Genomic DNA, 21,098 nt, shown 5'->3' on the forward strand with positions numbered 1-21,098 from the left:
AAAGGCTTAGGAATAATATAAGAGCACTGGAGATTATTTCTACCCAGCATTTTGAAGCTTGTAAAACAAGGAAAGGCACATACTGAATGACTTTTTCCCTTTTGTTCCCAGAATAAAGTCTAATAGCTCACAATAACAATCTTTTTTAACAATACATCTGGACATATCTGACAACTCTGGTAATTCCAAAGAAAAAAAGATGTTTGGAGCATGACAAGGCTCCATCTCTGTTAACAAATAGTGTGCTGCAATGGTAACACTTGGTGTGCAGAGCGCCTGCAGCTCGGTGCCTACCACCCACAAAACACTTGGAGATGTGTAGTTTAGACAAGCTCTCCTGTGATCCTGTGGATAGACTGCCCATTAGCTTTCCCAGCACACTGGCTGTGTTCTCCCCTTTATGTCTTTTATCCCTTATCTGTAGTTTTATCCAAAAGGAATGCACTCTTGAGACCACAAGGTGTTGTGTAGGAAGCACTGTAAACAGAGACAACAGGGAAATGTGCTTTGATCTAACAAACACAATAATGTTGGGGCACCTTAAAACACAGCAGATGCCTGTGCTGGTTTCACATAAGCCTCATGGGAAGCACAGCAGTACCTAACATGAGTACTTTTAATAGGAAAATTTATTGCAATTTTTTTTTCCAAACACTTTTGTGCAACACATTTTCCATCAATAAAATGAAGTATTTTTCCAGAGGACTGGATTGTGAGTACAGGAACAGGTGAATTAATACCAAGTTCTACACTGGAAAAGGCAACACTAAGGTTTGTATTTTGATTAAAGAATGGCAGTTCATTTTATCCTACACAAACATAAGAGACAAAGAGCAGTGAACCCTTCAGTTATTGTGCAAGTGTACAGGGGATATAAAAAGATAACATGCCAATCTCTGAGACTCTAAGTACAGCTAACAAACTATTCTTCATTGCCCTGGACTGCTTCGCAGTCCACCAAGCTAGTTGCTGGTCATTAAGCAGTGTTCACTGAGTCTGAAGGCACTTAAACTAAACTATTTATTAAACTAGCAAAACCAAAAGAAAAATACAGACATTTAAGTCCAAGAAAGTAAATGCTTTTAACTAACTGGCTCTCTTTTTCAGAGGGGAAGTGCGACACACCATTTGCAGAACTACCACTGCAGATTGTAAGCAGGACAGGCTATAACCTCAGTCCTGAACGGTGACTTTATACTGTCCTCTCTCATCTCTGTGCCAAAATTAAATTGAAAATCTTTAATCTTGACAATTAAATGGTCCTAGTGGGACCATCATCAGCAGGAAGCTGATAAATCCTGGCTTTTAATTCTTGGGGCATCAGAAACTGCAAAACATGTTCAAGATTCCCAAGCACATTAAACTGGCTATCTTCTCATCTCCCTCTGTAGACAATCACCCCCCCTTGGAAACAGAGCTTCCTTATAAAAAATATGGTCTATGCTTTCACAAAGTACAGGCTGTGAGCTTGAGTTTTAAAGAAATCACTTTGTTGATTTACTAAAACTGGAGCAATGTTTATTGCTGTAATCTTTATTACTTTGAAATAATATATAACTAAAGTAAAGTCAAGAAGGTTTTGAAATCTGTATTCTGGTTTTTCTCTTTTTCTTCTAGGTCGAGCATCCGTTTTAGCTTAGAGAAGTGAAATTTGGAGTTTCGGGGAGTCTTGGAAGCAGAGTTGGTTGCTGCCTGTCCAGATTCACGTGTCCTGAAAAACAGAAGGCTCAAATGTCTTAAAGGGGAGAAATCAGAATTAACATAAAGTAGCTGTAAAAGCATGCATATATAATTTGAGTGAATAATATTCAAGAGAAATAGTGTACTTTCATGTGCAAGTGAGCAGTCAGAAGTATAACTTTGTTATGCAAATTTTAAGACAAACATTTTGCATTAATGACACAAACGGGCATTCTTTGCACACAGTGGCTTTTCATGAGAATCTTTGATTTTAAAGGTTGGAAAGTTGAAATTGATGTCGTCAACCATACCAACTGAGAAATACACTTAGTTACTAATTTAAACTTTACTAAATGACTGATCTAAAATCAACAACATGTAATACACTCTACTTGGCAAAGTGCTGCTTAAACAGGAAAGAAACAGGTACCTGGAAAGTGATGAGGGACTGCTCTCTTTAGATCCCAACCTACTGCAGCTTACAGGTGTCATTTTCTTTGCAGACTGAATTCTTATATCTGGTGTCTTCAAGCTAGATTTGATACCTGGAGTGCCACAGTTTTGTGTTTTCGTTGCCAGAAAATCTCTGCTTTTACCATAATGTCTTGTTGTTTTGTTGCAAGATTTGCAAGTAACCAGCTATGGAGAGAAGAAAGGAAATACCAAGCTGCCTTTCAGTCTTCCCACCTTTGTTATAAAGCCATTAGAAGAATTATCCAAGCTGTTCTATAAATACTATGACATAAATTAAATATTTGCTTAAGTAAAACATGAGATACTAAAAAGTAACATAGACTTTATAACTAGTATTTTAATCCAGGCTTCTTAAGCTAAACACATCCTTTGGGTTTATCTAGAAATTACTCTAATTCCCTACCAACTAATTTCAGGAGACCCGTACCTCTGAATGTAATATTGTACAGTGAAATACAGAGAACAACCTGTCAAGACAGATGAAACAGCATCTGAACTGGGCAAATCATATTTTGAGTGTACAAGATTCGCTGAGTATACAAGAGTACTCCTATACATTGGGTATTTGGCTAAAAAACGTGACATTCTGGGTCATCTAAAGTCATTAGCATATTCTACCCCCAATGAAGTTACACTGCACACTTTTCAGGGAGTCTTGGGATAAAATATTTACTCTCAAATCCAGTCATCCATTTAACTAAAACCAGCAAGCCTCAGTGAACAAAGACGAGGCTTTGTATTAGGGCAAAAGTACTTACTACAATAAGGAGAATGTTCTAAACAAAGGGCACTTTCTCTTCTCTCTACCTCTAGGCTGCAGGGAACTTCAGCAGCACCGTAAGCTGAGAGGTGCATCAGAACAGATCATGTCACACAGTCACAGAGACTGTCAGACATTACTGATATTCCTTACTGCCATGGCAACTACTCATAGTATGAGATATGAGAGTAACACAGCCAGACAACTTTCTGAGGCACCAAACAGACTGACAGAAAGACAGTTGCGTGATGCTTCTGGTTAAAAAAACATACTCAGAAGACTGTCACAAAAATGTCTAAGCAGTTTTGAAAACATCTACACCAAATCATTCTTCATTTCAAAGTGCGTAAATTTAACTAAATGCAGACTGTTTAGTAAAACTTACATTTAGAAATGCTAAAACATTTTTAGTTAAGTGTTTTGACTTCCTCTAGACACTATTTTGTCAGCCTAACGAACCAAAAAAAAAAAGAAACAGCATTAACTTTTAGTGCTCAGGTACTGATGTATTTTTAGTTCTTCTAAATGAAATTCAGGTGGGAAAGAAACTCAGCATCTCATGGTGACTTAGCACTGTGTGGAATATAAATGGAGGTGACCACTTTACAATGCAGGAATTACTGGATTAATCATAGCACTTCACAGCTAATTTCCATTCCCTGAAATGGATCAGCAGTTAACTCCAAAAATTTTTAAAGCCCTGAAACAGTCCCTATGTTTATATGTCTTTTTATGGCAGAAGCAATCTAAAATCAAGTTCTACTTGCTAAGAAAAGTCTCAGAGGTAAAACCTGCCATATTGTTGCTTGCTTTAATTTCCAACCACACTGGAATTTTCACTTTCACATGTCTCAGGTATTAGATTACCAGGATCTACATTGCTAATTTTGAAAGCTGCCAGTTGCTGACAGCATTTTAAAGACTAAAGACAAGAAACACTTAAATCATAATCCACAGGACAAATTCAAACTGAACACAAGTACAGCAAACTATAATTACATACCAGAGTTTAAACTGGGCCTATTTAAACTGAATTTTAAACTACTCATATGAATGCACAGTGTGTCCCTACAAACACTCTCCAGCTACACAGTAAGTCTAAGAGCCCATCATCATTTCATAGGACACTGCTCTGTTCATCAGTTGCTTAAAGAGAGGTTCTTAATGTACCCTCAACATTTGTGATCCCAGAAAAATAAACCAAAGATTTCAGCTTGCAGAATCACAGAACGTCTTGAGTTGGAAGGGACCCACAAGCATCATCAAATTCCAACTCCTGGCCCTGCAGAATCACACCTTATGCCTGAGAGTGTTGTCCCAATGCTTCTTGAACTCTGTCAGGTTGGTGCTGTGACCGTTCCCCTGGGGAGCCTGTACCAGTGCCCAGCCCCCCTCTGGGTGAAGAACCTTTTCAGATGTCCTTTCTGAAGCTCAACTGTGATCAACAATCTGGGGAGAGTGCCTTTATGAAGCATCTTATTTTGCTCTGACACCTAAGAACCTTGGTGATATTTCCTCAGTTTAAATTTTTTTTTTTATTGACTCTTTAATAATTTTTGGTTTCACAAAATTTACTCCTGAAACCACAAGAGTCTCATCCAAGAAAATGCCAAGTGTGCCAGCAACTGCTGGGCACAATAGGGTGCTGTCTCATTTATTCCAACAACCATTCACATAACCTGTTGTAAAAATAGTACATACCTTGGCAACACTAGATTAAATGTATACTATTATTCTTCCAATAGTAATTAAATGTCACATTCCTGAGTACTTTTAGAAAAATAACTGAAGTCTCAAGAAAAACATCAACTTGTTGAAATTACCTCTGTAGTTTAGTTTTGAAAGACTCTTTATAAACAGTAATATTCAGACAAATGTAAAAAATTCTATTAATAGAGATGGTAACAATAATCGGATGTATCTGTGAGAGTCTGGTGAAATACATGAAGTAAAGCTTGTGTCAAAATGTATCTGCTCAACAACTGATAAAATTGAAACAAAGGTAGTAAACTAGATGTTTGTGTAGCTTCTCTAACATGGGGTCGTGAGGTTTTTTTTGGAGAGAAAAGCTTACTGGTCTTGTCATTGTGTTCATGATCTATCTATTGTGGAAGGGAGATTTTAAAAATGTCATTTATGAACAGAAGTTATTCCAAAAAGAAAGGAACAGTCTTATGCTCGTGAAAAAGAAATGTGTGGGCTCCTCTTCTAAGAGAAAGGCTTCTGTATCTTCTTTTTTATGCCACTGAAATAGGGGCATGAAATTTACAGAAATATCATGTACTTGTCAGTTCCAAATAAATGTCCTTACCAGAATGCTTCTTGACTCCCTGTACTTTCTCAAAAGCTTCGTCTGTTTCATGTTAAGTTTATGGTTCTTTGCCTCTCGTTTAAGAACTTTCTCTATCTGTGGAGTCACTTTCATCTTTGGTTTGAGGCGTACCCGGTAGCTGTCAGGAACCAGGAACTGGAAGCAGTAAGGACATATTCTTTCTAATCCACGTTCATTAGCTACAGATAAATAAAGGCAAATGGATTAAATAACTACGTTTTATAAGCAAACTTGAAAATGGTGTGTTTCGATTTGAACATTACCTATACATGTTCTGTGTTTAAGATAACACTAGAACACAAGAGGAAGCTGAGCACCAGAATGTGGTCAGGCTAAGTTTATGCATGGCAAAAGTTTACACAATATGTAATTGTAGATTTTCCTGAAAAAATGCAATCCCTTGCTAAAAATCTTTAACAACGGAGGTTCACAATTCTGCAAGGAGCTCCATGTGGGCACAATCTTCTACCAGATCAGGGACACCAAAGCCTTGTAAAGCTCTGTGCCCATTTTAAGTGTGAGAAGATGACAGGACCTCAGGCTGGGATGAAGAAACGCTTTGAGACAAATTTCAGACCTAATAAGATGCTCCTGCATCTGCCTCATTAGCTCCTGCTGCCAGAGCTGGACTCGGACACCTCTCCCTAATCCCCCGAGGAACACCTGGCCCAGCTCCCTGGCGAGCTCGCCATTCCTGCCGGGAGCCCCGCAGCGCTGCCCTGCAGGGGCAGTGCAGGGGGAAGGGGAGAACGGAGGACAAGGGGGAGCCGGCATTCCCACGCTCCTGTCCTTCCGCAGCCTCCACGCGCTGCTCTCCCACCGCAGGAGCCTCCGCTGGAGCGCGCCGGGCTCAGGGGGGCCCTGCTCCGGAGCCCCTCTCCTCCGGCCCCGGTACCACCGCCTGCGCCCGGGGCCCCTCACTCGCCTCGGGAGTTGCGGAGCATCCACCTGCGCGGGAGAGAGGGAAAGCGTCACGGCGCGGCCGCGGGCACCGGGCGGGGACGCCCCACGCGTCACCGCCGGGCTCTCCCACCGCCCGTCCCCGCCCCGCCGCGCTTCCTTACAGCAGGAATCGCGCCTGTCCCGGGCAGGCCCCCGCCAGCCGCTCCGCCGCCGCCAGCAGCCGCCGCCGCCCCATGGCGCCGAGCGCCCGCCCCGCCGGAAGGGAAGGGAAGGCGGGCGATGTGCAGCGCTTGGCCGAGCCCCGGCGGCACCGCGGCCGCAGCACCAGGGTACCGGGCTGGGGCGGGCCCCGGGCGAGGGGCAGGGCCGGGGCTGGCGCTGGAGGGCGGCGGGGCCCCGCCTGTGGGCCCGGGGCTGGCGGCCGCGGGCGGGGGCCCGGCGGAGCCGAGCTCGCCCCTCGCCCGCTCGGGGCGCGGTACCCGCTTGTGTCCTCAGCAGTGTGAAAAGTTTTTCCCGTAGGAAAGGAAACGTTTACCTTAGGGAAAAAACATGAGGAAGAACCGCTTTACGTTGAGAGTGGCAGAGCACTGGAACAGGCTGGCCCGGAGAAGTCATGGAATCTCCTTCTCTGGAGAAATTCCAAACCCACCCGGATGCGTTCCTGTGTCACCTGCTCCAGGGGACCCTGTTGCTGGACCCTGCCTTGGCAGGGGGGTTGGACTGGGTGGTCTCCAGAGGTCCCTTCCAACCCTACCAGTTCTGTGATTCTGTGGGGAAAAAACCAACACCAAAAACACAAAACAAAAAATCACAGATTCTCTGTGAGGGGTTGTCAGGTGAAAGATCTGCTGCAGCATCTCCAGAAATCCTCCTGATGCTCAGCAGTGCTGAACTTCATCTGTCACCCTCTCTGAGGTGCCTTTCCCGTGAATTTTGGCGACTGCATACTTTATCACTCAGCAAATGTGTTTCCATTAAAAAAAAAAAAAAAAAGAAACAACCTCCCTCCTCCCCCTCACCTCCCCCCCCCCCCCCCAAAGCCCCAAAACCAAACCTTCAGCTTTTCACCGTTTGATCTGTGTTTTATTAATTCCCTCTGCCCTGTTCATTTGCTAGACGTTTTTATCCTTTGATCTATTGGTAATGGTGTTCATTTAGGAGAGGTATTCAGCTGATCAGGCTTCAATATTCTATCAAGGAATTTGAATAAATATAATTATTTCTTATTTTCTGACATGGAGTAGCCGAGGACTTTAGAAGCAGAAAAGCAAGGGAGAAAAAGGAATTTCAAGACTTCCTTTAAGAGAGCTTTACAGCACAGTCAATAAATCCAGACTTGTTAATGAAATGTTCATAATAGCTACAATTAGGGCCTCTGCTGACTCTATTTTTTAATTGAAACTAATTTTTTCAATGAACCTTTCAGTATTACATTTTTGTTGCCGTGTTGCTGGCTTTTTTCATCCTAATTTTTGAGTAAACTCCTACCTTTTCTGAGTGGAAGAGCAGGGATGTCACATAATATCTGTTCAAAACACAACCAGTGTTCATCAGTCAACAGATTTTTTGGCAAGTGAAATATTCCCATTTATTAATAACAGAGGGAGAAAATGAAAGTACTTTTTGAACACAAGTAAGCAAAAATAATTCCAACACTTTATTGAGGGGTGGGTCTGTTTTTATAATTTTTTAAGCACATTTGTTCCCTAGGGAAGTTGGTTGCAGAGGAAGAATGGTGAGGCAAGATAGTGCCACGTTTTTTTCCCAGCTTTTGCCTAGCTAAAGAGAAATGTGCTAGGGATTTCTTCTTTTGCCTGGAGCTGGGACCTGACTGCTCCCTGCCCCTGGAGTGGTGCAGGTGGGCCCGAGCATCTGCACCAGCACCGTGGATTAACTTTTTCTTGTGAGAAAAAGTGCCTGAGTGACCTGATTAACAGGCATGTGCTGTACTTACCAAGCAGTGACTAACACAATGCAAAGGATTCATTTCTATTACCCCCCCCCCACCTCCACCTTCACTCTTACACTCTTTTTATCCCTGCCTTTTTCTCCCTCAGTCTCTTCCAGTCTGGCTGAAATGCTTGTACACTCTTTTTCTCCTGCTCCTGAGACAACACTGGGCCATTCCTTATCTTAGTTTGCTGGATTCTCTTTGCGTTATAGATCATCTTTGTCCAAAAAGCAGGGCAAACGGCCACTCCCAGTGCCATCCACACACAGGGTGATGTGTCTTGTCCCGGGTCCCATCACATGAGGCTTTCCCATGTTAGGTGCGGTGCTGAATGTGCTAAACAAAGCTCTAGAGTCAAAGGGGGAATGGCCAAAACCCATGGCCTCAAATTCATGGCTCTCCACCAGCCCCTTCCGGCACAACTCCCATCAAAAGGCAGTATTTCTGTGCATCCTGTGTTGGCAGGACCAAACCCTTAAAACCAGACAACCCTCAGATCCCCGGCACAGTATTTATGGCATCAGTGGGATGAATTCATCCGCATTTCAAGGCAGAACACATTCGTCTCTACTTTTTCCTGGCTTTTGTTCACCAAAAAAAAGCCCACGTTAGCAGAGCCATGTTACAAACTGCTTCCTGCTTCTGTTGTTTAGTGTTTTGTAGCTACCACGGCTGGCCAACAGGCTGTAAATCTTGCCTGGTGTTTTGTAACAAAGGAAAAAATAGAATGATTTGTGTTGACTTTTGGTCATCGTGTATCATTATCGATCCGGGGGCGGGCGGCGGGGAGCGCGTACCGCGGATCTGTTGCTCGCCACTTCTCCGGGAAGGCGGCGGGAGCCAGCAGTCAGTAGAGGGCAATAGAGAAATACAGTTTGTGATGCCTAAAGGATTTGAAGCCCTGATTATGTGTTTACAGAAAAGAAAAGAAAAGAAGAGCCAGGAGGATAGGTTGTTCAGTTTACTACCGGAGACCCGGCTGTGACAGACCACCAAGAAAACAAAATTTTCAAAGAGAGTAAAGAAGACCTTCTGCAGCATCTGCAAGTCTCCCTTTTTTCTTCAGAGTTACGTAGGATAACTTAGCCAGAACTTATTGATGTCTGCATGTTCAGTGGACTCGGGAATGGACTGGGAGATGCGGAAACGTACTCTTCGGAAGAAACAGAAGAGGAGGCATTTCAAAGATCCTGCAGGTGACCAAGGTGAGCAAACTCAGGGTTTCTCTTTCATGTGAGATAATAAATGTTCAGTCAGCTGTATAAAAGTCATGAACAAACTGAGTGAGCGATTGAAATTATATGAGAATTTTGCTTTCTCGGGCATGCTTGTGCAAGATTCATTTTCTCATGGAAAAAAGAGGATAGTGATGCTACAAGGATAAGCATTGCCAAGCATATGTTATTTTGGAGACATGCTAAAACCGGTGACCTGTTTTATGTGTCATATTTTGTATTAGAACTGTTTGAAACATGCTCATCATTTTACAAGGTTTATGTGCTATAGTTCCTTGACTCTAGTTTACAGAGAAATATATAAATAAGATGTGACTATTGTTGTTCCTTTTAGAGGGGATTTTTGCTCAGCTTTTGGACAAATGTGGCTCAGAGGTTTAGAGAAATTTATTAAGAGATTTTTGGATGCATAGTAGGAATGCCCTCAGGTTTTTCAAAAGCTTTATAATCAGAAAGATATTAAGAAGTGATAACAAAGAATATAGTAATAACAAAAGGCATTAAGCCATAGAAATCAAGGGGGTGGCAGAGGCTTGGGAAAACAAAAAAAGCCACAAGAGACTAAGTTAGAAAATAAACACATGAAACACTTTTCTATTGCCAAGATCTCAGCTGGTGTCACCATAACACTTGGAAAATATCCTCGGGATGCCGGGAACCATTAAAGCAGTACAGATTATCAGAGGATAAACTTCACTTCAGCTGCCACCGCTACCAGAAGTGACCAGTAAGAAATGTCTGGGAAATGAAAGATGAAGAATCAAAGCATTGACATTCTGGGGATATCACAGAGCAAATGCAAGGGTATCTAGAGGTCAGTCAGACAGTACCCATTTGAAACAAGGCAGGCTGATAAATAAAAGAAATAAATCATATTCTGAAACAACACATCAGCATTTAAAAGCTAGTTAAAGGACAAGTTATCTGGTGCTCCTCCTGAGCCTGGATTTATTTTGTGAGTAGTATGATTGGTAAGGCTATGACATAGTGATTCATCTGTGCCTTGAGGGCCAAAACATGTAAAAGATTAGTGGGTTTTTTGTTAGTTTATACACAGTTTAGAACACAGCTTCCTTGCAGTATGTACCTGAGGGAGGTGAAAGATAACATATACAAAGCATTTCACTATTTCCCATGGGTTGGCAACATCCATCTGATAGGGAATGGACCCAATGAATATCAGAATCCACCTGATCTTGAAAGCTGCAAGTTCCAATTTCCAATTTTTTCTTCCTTTCATTCAGTTTCCAGTATTCTACATCTTCTTGTATACTTGTAAATCCATCCTCTCACAAGATAATAGAAATTAAAGACGGTATTGAACAAAAACCTCAGCGAGAAATATTCATGCAGTTTAATAGTGCCAACTCTTCTTTAAAGCGGTCTCTGGTAGAAATTATTAACTCTGTATCTAAGATGTGAAGCTCTAGGGCAGTAAACATTCTCTTATAGCTGATAGCTATTTTCAGTGAAATTAGCAGAGTTGCTTTTTAGTGTTATATCTCTATAAATACAGTCAAGGAGATTTTTGTGGTGGGGAGCCACACACGTCAGCGGCTGGGGCTGAGGAATGGGATCTACTGCTCCTTGAAGTCCAGCCCTTGCTTTGTCCCTGTGTGACTTTGTGGTACATTAGGCTTGTTTATGGTCAGCTTATGAAGGGGCCCACCTGGCAGCTCGCCCATGCCAACGGCTGGGCTTTGAATGGCAGAGTACAGATTGTACAAGGAGGTGCTCCTTCCGTGGAAGTTATGGGAAAGGCCATCACCAGGTTGCAGTGTCCTTCAGTGCGAAAACATACTCCTATGCCAGTTCTACCTGTAAATCTTTGTCACTTTGAGTCATAATAAACTATTCCTTAATTTTCCGTCACAGAACTGTTGTCTAAAAATCTTGAAATCTCAAGCCTATGTTTCACCTGTGAAAAAGATGCTGCTAATTAATGTGTTAATTGTCATGTAAACCCCTTTGCTTAATGAGATGTGAAATAGCCCCTGCTGTTAGGAATATCAGTGTGTGCAGGAGTTTGTCCCAGGCACTTAGGGTCATTTATTGCTGTGCTGCGGCACAACCCAGGGCTGCTATTTCAGCCTCTTGCCAAAATAGAAACGCTTTACTTTCTGATGAGTCATCTGGGTTTCACTGAGATCTTGCAAGGTTCCCCCACCCTATTCTTCTTTGCTGTAGAGTCCAGGCCCTGCTCTGGAGGCCTTGCTTTCCCAGGGAAAGATGGGGTGGAACCCGCTTCAGCAGCTGTCGGCTCCGTTCCTTAATTAACTTGGAGCAGACTGCTAATGAGTGATATGGAGCGTTTTCCCTGTCACTGGAGCCGAACATGCAGCATTCTTAGCCTTTTCTGGCCAGCAGTGTGGCACAGGAGTGCTGGCAGCTGAGTCAGAGTTTGCCACACGTTGTGCTAAACGTTACCCGCATCAAGGCAGAAAGGGAACTAGGTCAAGCAAAGGTGGCAGCTTTAATCTATTTTCCATGTTGGTCATATTTACTTACAAACAACACAGAAGAGCTATATGTTTCAAGAAAATATTTCCTTGCATCTTTTTCCTTCTGGTGCAAAAGGGGCTCGAGGAAGACTTAATTTTTGTATTTCTTTTTGCTTTAAATTATTTTCTTTCCCCTTTAATTCTGAATGATCTGTTCTAAGGTGGCACTGGTTTGAGCATGAGTGAGGCCAGACTAGATGGCCTCTAGAGGTTTCCAACCTTACCCTGTAATTTTCAACAGTCATGCTGTTATTTTGGATTCTTCCTGACTCCAAACTACCTGGGATAGAAAAAAAAAAAAAAACAACAAAACAACAGCACTATTTAAAGATAATTTTCTTTCCCTTTAAGGTATTATTTTAATTCATTTGAAAATGCACCAGGGAGAATAAAAGCCAGGTACTTCTAATAAATAACTGGTGTTATGGAATAGTTCTTTGCAGTTGTTGGTGTCTGAGTTTTGTCATAAAATGCTTTGATTACCATGTTCGGGCTGCTTTACAGAATTGCTATTGGGCAGAAATGTAGTCAGCTGAACGATAACTGTTTGAGGGCTGTACTCCCTGCTGCAGTTGAAAAGTGGCTTTTCACACCTGTTTATAGTATCCTAAGTTGGTCTTGTGTTTGAGAAGCTGGTGTCACTGCTGATTCTTCCAGTTCTATGCCTGGTGACTCAGATGGTGAGAAGGGGTGAAATATTTACTGCTAAAATCTGTGAAATAATATGAATTTGAAAAATCCATATTGCTTTCTCAGTAATCCATTTTAGCTAAATTCATTCCAAATTAAACTGTTTGCCCAGCTGACATCCTTAATTCATCACCCTGGCTGAAACCGTGATCTTCAAAGCCATTTACAACAGCTAAACAAACATGTCTTTCATTAGCTTCGATTATAATGCCTGATGAAGTGCACAAAGGATCTGAATCTTTACATATGACAGTGATGGATATAATTTAGACACAGGAGAAGTAACAGAATCAGGCCGATGCTTAGAGTGAGCTTTAATCCAGAGTTTCACAAATATAGGTGGGTGGTGCAGTGCTTCTTACCTACTTCAAAACTGCTGCTGCTGCTGCTGAGGCACAGTGGTAGCACAACATATTGTACCTGTGCTAGGAAGTGAGCACTTGCATTTTCATTGCTGGTAGTAGGGCCTTGTCCCCAAAACCTACTCCTCTTTAAAAGAATAAACTGGATGTAACTACCTCCTAAGTGTGAAGCAACTAAAGTAAAGAGGAAAAACTCCACGTGACACCAATTTAATTAGAATTCAGTATCATTGCCTTGATTAGTGATGGAAAACAGGAAACTTCTTCAGTGAGGGTTGTATTACAGTTGCACAATTCCCCAGTACTGAAAGGATCTAACCTTTGTCAAGTTGGCCTGCATGCAGGGCCCTCTGCTTTCCTGTCCCCCTCAGAGTCTTTGTACAGAAAACAAAACAGCAAGGGGTAGATGATTCAACAGAAGATTTCTTTTTCTAAAATCCAGAGGCCTCTGCTTAAGCATCACAAGGCAGAAAAAGCTCACACTAGTTATATGCACATATGTTAAACAAACATCATCAGAGTTGTGTTAACTTGTTGCTTATTTGCAGTGTGGAGAGGGGCTGATGCAATCTCTGGTCTTTTTCAAGAAGGCACATAGCCATATGTTTTTATGTATTATTTTCATTATTATTAGATAAAAATAACAGTGGTGTTCAAGTATGGTCTGCATCATTCCCTTGAAAGGTCATTTCCTTAGCGAGCAAAGACTTGTTTCCCTTCTTCAGAAAAGTCATTTTAAGGGCTAGGTTGATGGCAGGGCAGACGTAACAAAGTTTGTCAACTCATAATCAATTTATGGAAATGAAAATTATTTTTTTCCTTACTGCATGCTTAAGCAATGTTTTCCTGATGAAAATATTTGTGTATTGGTTTTTTGAGTTAGTTTGTTGGGTTTTTTAAATCTCCTCCTTTCTCCTAGGCTAGTCTGAGATCTGTGTATCCCTAAGCACTGTTTGGATAAAAAGATCTAGTTATTCTAAGAGCAGGGAAGATAGACAGTGGAAAGCCTGAAGGAGTAAAAGTCCAGACAGAGATGCAGTGGCATACATAAGTTCTGTGAAGTGCTTGTCACAGTGCCTTTTGGCTCTCAGCTTCTGTTTCATTTGCTCTGCTGGTTAATCATTGGCTTGAGTGCTCAGGTACCATGGTGATCAACACACTACCGGTGCCACAAACCCAGCATGATGCATATTCATTGAAACACTATTTTTGAAAGAAAACCAAAAATAAAAGCAACTTTTGAAAATCCTCAGCATAACTAACATTGTTATGTACTTTCCCCTCTAACAATATAAATCAGCATGGTAGGCTATAAGCTTCTTCCTCCCATTTTAGATTTTTCCTTCTGCTGTTGATATCCACAGCTTTCTCATTAAGTGGTTTGAAAGGCTTCAGACTTCTTCCATATGTTGAGTATAGCACATTTGTGCATTGGCCTTTCTGTGCAGCTCTTGAGATGTTTGTTCCAGTGTCATCAATATTAACATCAAGGAAAGAGCCTTGGAATAAGAGCCAAATGCATCCTTGGTCTGTTAAACCCCAACAGTTTGCTAAGTGTGACCTTTGTGAAGCTACGGGTATAAAGTTCAACCTTGAAAATCTTGGCCAGCAACTAACTGCTGGAATGCCAATTGGCAAGCGCTTCTTCCTTCTCCAAATGCGGAGCCTTCTGCCTGAGCAGCTCCAGTGCAGCATCTCTTCCGCAGTGTCACGTTTTGAGGTCTGATCCTCACACAGACCTCTGGTGCTGTTGTTAATTTTTATAAAGCTGTGCTATTTATATCTCTGTTTGAATCTGTTAGGTGGCCAACCCTGGGAAGTTAGCACTGAGCAGTAGGTTCCCACTGAGGGCATTACTGTGCCAGCATCCCTACAAGATAACTGCGGGGAATGTAGAAAAAAATGTTACCTCTTTATCATGAGTACCTTATGAGTTTGCTCCTGGTTTTGGTATCTTGAATTGCCTCTGAGCTCGGTGCCTGGAGCAGATTGATAGCATGCTGTCAGTCGATGAGCCCCTGGCACATGGCATGCCCAAGAGGGAAATAAACCACAGAGAAGGGAATTAGATGGAGATAGGTGCAAGGTATGCATCCACTGGAGCTGGATAATTGTCCCTCAAACTCTGCTGATCGTAAAAGCTTGCTTTAACTTTTGTTTCAGGCCTCGGAAAATGGAAAAGACATCCTTTTCCTCTTATATTCCCCTCACATGAGATGAAGATACCAAATATTTTTTTCAGGTGTGTCTTACCACCTGCTTTGACAGCAATTAGCTCACCAATTGGTGTGGGACAAGTTCCATTAATATGTGGTGAAAGCATGCAAAAAAACCTCAAAACTCAAGGAGCGATGCAGGGATGCTGTTTATGTCTCCCTGGCATGAGGTAGGAAGGGCCTGTGCTGCTTTGCAGGAGTTGGAGACGCTTACAAGAAGTGTGAAGACAAACCAACACCCCATACTGAATCCCCCATATTACTGATTTTTTTTTTTTTTTTAGGTATAGTAAAGACACTAAATATGGCAATCCTGTTAATATTCCTGAGCCAAAGAGTGAGTGAGATTTACAGGATTTGTGGGTCAGGACAGTAGTCTCCTCCTTAGCCTGTTTCCTGTAAGATCTGAGCTAATGGTGTTGCAGGGGTGGTGGGAGAGAAGCCAGGACTTACCCTCTAAGGATTTAATTTGGAAGGCATTGTAATTGGAATCCCCTCTTCTCTATCTATCATGCTGCAGTATAGGACTTTCCAGCTTGGCTCTATCCAGTCCTTGAACTCACTAGGATCCACAAATCCCTGTAAAACATACAGTACAGCTGCTCTGCTCTGGTGTTTTACTGCAGAGAAAGAACAAACTTGAGGAAAGGGGAAAGCGAGCACTGCTTGCTTCCTCTGCCTCTCCTGACACCAGGGCTAATGCAGATAGAGTCACACCCCTCTCCCAGGTGGAAGATGGACCAGGCTGCAAAAGGGAGCACCAAATGGGCTGTGGGCTAGTACTGTGGGGTGTGGGAGTAATTAATACCTTAATGATCCTGGTGCCTGTAGCACGATTACAAAACACGAGTTGTCCTGTAAAATGATTTTGTCACCATGATACTGCCAGTCCTACAGGCAACCCTTTCTGCCAACCATTTCCTCCTTTTCATTGATCTGCAGTAATTTTTTGATTACTTTTTTGGTTACTTTGAATATTTTTGGTTATTTTGCTTACTTTGAATGGTTTTTTGGCATTCCTTTGCATTTAAGGGTATTCATGGCATTCACAGGTAGGGTTCAATTAATTCCCTCATCCTTCTTTTCCCAAGGTTGTTCTGTTTTTGAGAACCACCCTAAAACATGTGCAAATTGAGCATGGATAGAGGCATCTCTTTGCAGCAAATCTGTGCGCTAGGTTTTTTCCATGGACTGTAGTCTGGAACTTGGCAAGCCTTTGGAATCTTTCCTGGATGAGCAGTTCTGGATTATTCTCCAATTTTTTTTTTGGAACAGGAGTGAAAATAAACATGAGCTTGCAATGCTGGGCACAAACTCAAACCCAGACTTTCCCAATGTGAGCCCAGAGCTGAGAGATTTAATTTGGCCCCTTTTGGATTCTGATCCCGTGTCAGAGTGAGGTTTTGAGTCTGAATGGCATGCAGTGTCTGTGATACTCATGTAAGTATAAATACACCATCTTAGTGCTTGCAATATATTTACAGCCTCCTGTTCATTTCTAACTAGTGGCATTCTCCTTTTCGGCTACAGTGGGAGAAGCCATGGGCTTTACTGTTAGAATTGGGTTTGGTATCTTCTTATGGCAACAAAACCTGCAGATACAGAAGCATGATGAATGCTCAGACAGGAGGGTCAGAAATTAGTCCATTTCTGAGCAATCTTAACATCTGCTGGAATGAGCAGAGACAGAGTTTATGTAGGTTGCACAGCTGCAGCCATTGACCGTTCACTTTCATAAAAGCAGATCTATGATTTTTCTGTCCTCAAACACTTGATAGTTTTGACTGAAAACAGTAGGCCTAACGCCAAATGGGGTTCAAAACATCTAATCAACAACAGGGATTGGTATGTCTGGAGTGAAATGTATGTAAGGCAAGAAAAGCAATCACCTGGTCTGGTGCTGAAAGGGTTATTGAGGAATTAAGGAGAAGAAAAAAATAAAGGCTTCTAGAGTTGTGTTTAATTTTTCAGTCTCTTTGCTGTCTGCCAGTCCTTTTTGTGAATGCTAAAAATTTAATTAAAAAATTAAAAATGTATTTTCAAGACCAATTTAAGAAACCGAACATGCAATGCTAACTTTGGAAAACTGCAGCTCTATTTTCTGACAGAATCTTGTATTTGTGACTAAGGGAAAACTTGATTCTTTCAGTGTATTGCTGGAGAAGTAGATGTGAATCTCACTTTATCCATTCTCACCCTGACAGATCGACTTAGAAACCTTCAGTTTCAAAGAGGGTGAAAGTATCAGATGAGTTCATATGCAACAGATGGGTTTTCTGGAAAAAGCCTCAGTTTGATAAACTTTCAGAAAAATTTCACTTGACTTGCTGGAGAAGAAGTGCCTTTGTGTGTGAATGTTTGCTGGTCCCACCAAAGTGGGTGCTACTTTGGGAATTCACTTCAACTGAGATTAGGACTTTGTTTATAGACCAGTGTGAGCATTGAAGATGAAGACACTGATCATTAAAGCTGTGTCAGCATCTCAGCAATGAATTGATGTTCTTTTTGGCTAAAGTTCAATATTCTTTGAATGAAAACCCTTGATTTACATTTCTCAACTATTCTTGTGCAGGTATTAAGCTGATGTCTTGCAACTGTTTGTTGAGCCACTGAAGAAACAACCAAAAAGGGAAAAAAAAGCCATCCAAACAACAACCCACAGAAAATATTGATTTAACTTTGGTGGCTGCTGTTGAATGTGCTTGTCCTTCCCTCATGCAGCCACAGAACATATTGGCTTTGCAGGTAGGCTGTCTGACAGCTTCCTTTCAAAGCGTTGCCAAACCTGCTTTGTGGATTAGTCAACAACTGTTTCCTGAATTGTGCTTGCACCTGTTTCCTCTTCTTCTGGAATAAACAGTTTTGTCTGAAAAAATCATTGACAAAGGCCAAAGTTGCACCCCCAGCCTGGCCCACTGATATAAAGGAAATCACATTTTCTTGGTGTTTGTAGAATGAAAGTGGCAGCTGTTACCATGGGAATAGTCAATTTATGAAAGAAGTTTTGAGGAGGCTGAACATTACCACTAATCGAAGTGATTGCAGTCAAGACAAAAGGTTAATGTTCGAGATCTGCTAATTAGGAGAGAGCTACTTTTCTGACAATGTGAGGATGGATACAAATGAATTCTGTTTGATAAAAATGCTGTTGTCCTGGCTAATCCCTTGAATTTATTATTTTGGATACAAGGATTAGATTCATCCCCAGTATAAGTATCCACTGATTTGTTTTCAAATAAGTGTAAACTTAATGGGTGTAAATAGGCACTATTTCCTGGAAAGGTTCTTTCAAATACTTTCTTACAATGTATTTTAAGGATTATTACCTCACATTCCCATTTTGGAGACATTTTAATGTTTGTTTTGTATTTTGCAGCTACTGACATCCTCTCTGTTCTTTTCTCTCTGCTTAACACATTTTCTGGGGTGTAGAAATTACTATGGTTCTTCAGATTTCTCCTTAGATGTGCTAAAAATGTTGTCAGCAAATAGAGAAAAGGCTTTGTTATTCTGCTGCACTCCCTCTGTAGATTGACTGTGCCAAGACAAAGTGAATAATATAGTAGTCATCATCTGCAAACAAGAATGTTTGGGCCAGATCATCTCTGCTCATATGAAGTGCCAAATCTCCACTCTCTTCAGGAGAAATGTATCTCTCCATAAGTTCTGAAAATACAGTTTCTGTTAAATTTCTCTTTGGAGCACCTGTCTGACAAAATTCTAAGCAGCTAATAACAATTTAAAAACAATTCTGCAGTTTTCCCTGGATTATTTCACAAAATATTTATTATTAATTAATTATTTCACAGAATACTTTATTATTATTAATGTTGTATTTGTGTGAGCCCTAGGTGTTCAAATGATCTTGGGCTCTACACTTTTCTATTAATTTTTACTTGCAAGTAGCCTGCATTATCGCAAAGCCTTTATCTGTGTAATTAGTTTTACATGGATTTTGTAATGAAAAGTGTATGTGAAAAATGGAATGGTAAGTGTGTTGGATATGTCCCCAAAAATGAAACCAGTAACATCAAAGCAGTAATAATATCAGTACCACACTAGTAATGGAAGAGCTAAAGGACACTCTGTGACCAGTGGATGCGAGCAATGGGTCCCGGCAGTTGTAAGGGGTGTTACAGCTTGTGATGCTTCCAACTGTGTGTCAACCTCCAACTCCAAGGCTGTAATTTTGCCCTTACTGTTCTATCTGGGAGACTATTTGAGAAACTCATAGGCTTATAGCTGTTTCCCTTCTGTACAGCCTTGATGAATGTGTGGCATGTACACTCTCTTCCTCCACCATGCTCTTCTTGCTCCTTGAATTAGGTAATACTTCTTCTACCTGGAGGCATCTTCCTCAAGGCGTTTCTAGGCAGCTGTTATATGCTTAGTTAGCTCTTCTTTTGCTGGGCTAAACAACTCATCTCTGTTAGTATCTTTGGAGGGGGAATTTCCTTGTCTCCCAGGTTCTACTGGAAATCCCTGTCCTCGTGTCCTACGGCCTCACTTGCCTTTTTCATCATGTTACCTGTTTAGTCACTCTCCTGTTGAAACCTATAGTCCTCATTAGTCACTGCTGGGTCATATCCCAGGTATTTTCATTTTGTGCCCTAGGCCTTGCTGCTTACCCCATTTCTTTGGCTCACGTCTTCAAGCCGCTCCATTTGTAGTTTCACTACTCTACTGGCATTGGAGTGTGCAGGTACTCTTCTACCTCGGTCACAGTGGTCAAGAGCTATGGAAGGACAACAGAGGCCCCAGAATGGATGCTGAAGATCCACTGCTGGTCTTAATTGATTCAATGCATACCTTCTTAATGGCACTTACTTGCTATTACTTCTCCTTTAGCTGTTTTTTAACCACGCAAAAAGTCTTAGCCCTCAGATTCCTTAATAGCATATAACATGATGTCAAATGCATTGCTAAAGTCCTGAAAGATGAAATCTATTACACTTCATCTGTTCCCAAAATCATCTACCTCATCTAAGAAAACTATATGGATGATTTGTATGGTGTCCTCTTGCTAAATTGCTGTTGCACTTTATCCCATTTTTCATTTACCTCTGTGTCTCTATATATTGTCTCTCTCAAAATGTATTTTAAAGCCTTTCATACTAATGAGGTCCAATGAAATAGCTTGTAATTTCCCAACTGCCATCTCCTCTTATTTTTCTTCACAGATTTTTTGTAAGTAAAGAAACCATATCTTCTATTTTTCAGCTTCACTCCCTGCTAGAAGGTGTATTAAAAATATTTGTCACTGGACCAGCATTACACGTGAGAGAAATTTTTAGAAGTGTGAGATGGTGATTAATCAGACTTCAAGCATTTAACTTTTTGGATCGAGCTTTTTGCTAGCTGTGGTAGTTTCTATTTGCATACCAACATTCTCATCATTCACCCTATCTTTGTTTCTAAATGTAACCTAAAAACTTCTGATTGAAAACCGTGGGAAAATCCTTAGTTAAGGCCTTCCTTGTGTTGTCTTTAATCTCTTTTCCACCCTTCCTCCACAGTGGCTCAGCATTTTTCCTTGTGGTTTTTTTTTTTTTCTGTTTATACTACCAAAGACCCTTTTACTATATGAATATTTCATATTCTTTGCAGGACAGAAGTCAGTTAAGTTCATGGGAGTTCAAACTTTATCTTTGTACTTCCTGACTTCTCAGATGTTTCTAGCTTGTGGACAGTACTTTTGGCATTCTGTGTGCACTCTGCTTGTTTCCAGTACCTTCATTTTACGAGGTCCTGCTTGGTTGCGGGCTGCAGCTTCATAAGAGCTACTTGTTCAATTTACGTCCCTTTTTCTGTACTAAAGAATAGGCATAACTCAAGAGAGTTTAAATGCCATTTTTGTTGTCATTTTACAATGCTTTACTATGTTAGTGTAATTCTTAAGTTCCCATGCCTATCTTTCTTCTCCCTTATATGAATAATCCTACTCATGTCAGAATCAAAGCTATGAAGATTATGTGTGTGAGAAAAGGGTTGCAG

At 41.3% G+C, this 21,098-nt stretch overlaps 1 protein-coding gene and 1 long non-coding RNA gene across 6 annotated transcripts in view; one reads left to right on the plus strand and one right to left on the minus strand.

Annotated features, from left to right (window-relative positions):
* Nucleotides 1-611: 611 nt before the first annotated feature.
* Nucleotides 612-6,399, minus strand: C1H18orf21 (chromosome 1 C18orf21 homolog). Its single transcript, XM_048312991.1, has 5 exons — nucleotides 6,311-6,399; nucleotides 6,172-6,194; nucleotides 5,226-5,425; nucleotides 2,111-2,319; nucleotides 612-1,711 (listed from the first exon to the last, which is right to left on the minus strand). Exons 1-5 carry the CDS (start codon nucleotides 6,382-6,384, stop codon nucleotides 1,558-1,560), a joined length of 660 nt encoding a protein of 219 aa, XP_048168948.1. The 5' UTR covers nucleotides 6,385-6,399; the 3' UTR covers nucleotides 612-1,557.
* Nucleotides 6,400-8,957: 2,558 nt separating this feature from the next.
* The window catches only part of LOC125330136, an 84,480-nt gene continuing 72,339 nt past the window's right edge, over nucleotides 8,958-21,098 (plus strand). For 2 of the 5 annotated variants that reach the window (XR_007205380.1, XR_007205379.1), the window contains exon 1: nucleotides 8,960-9,305. This is a non-coding gene — a long non-coding RNA (uncharacterized LOC125330136). Of the gene's footprint in view, nucleotides 9,306-21,098 lie in introns of all 5 variants that reach the window. The other 3 variants (XR_007205383.1, XR_007205381.1, XR_007205378.1) reach the window with 3 other exon arrangements.

Source organism: Corvus hawaiiensis, chromosome 1 (assembly GCF_020740725.1).
Source record: "Corvus hawaiiensis isolate bCorHaw1 chromosome 1, bCorHaw1.pri.cur, whole genome shotgun sequence".
NCBI lineage: Eukaryota > Metazoa > Chordata > Aves > Passeriformes > Corvidae > Corvus > Corvus hawaiiensis.

Coding starts and splice junctions, on each gene's coding strand:
- C1H18orf21 (XM_048312991.1), bottom strand. CDS start 6,384: ATGGGGCGGCGGCGGCTGCTGGCGGCGGCGGAGCGGCTGGCGGGGGCC. Junction 6,195..6,310: donor GGACAGGCGCGATTCCTGCT/GTAAGGAAGCGC, acceptor TCTCCCGCGCAG/GTGGATGCTCCGCAACTCCC. Junction 2,320..5,225: donor GGGAGTCAAGAAGCATTCTG/GTAAGGACATTT, acceptor TTCTCTCCATAG/CTGGTTACTTGCAAATCTTG.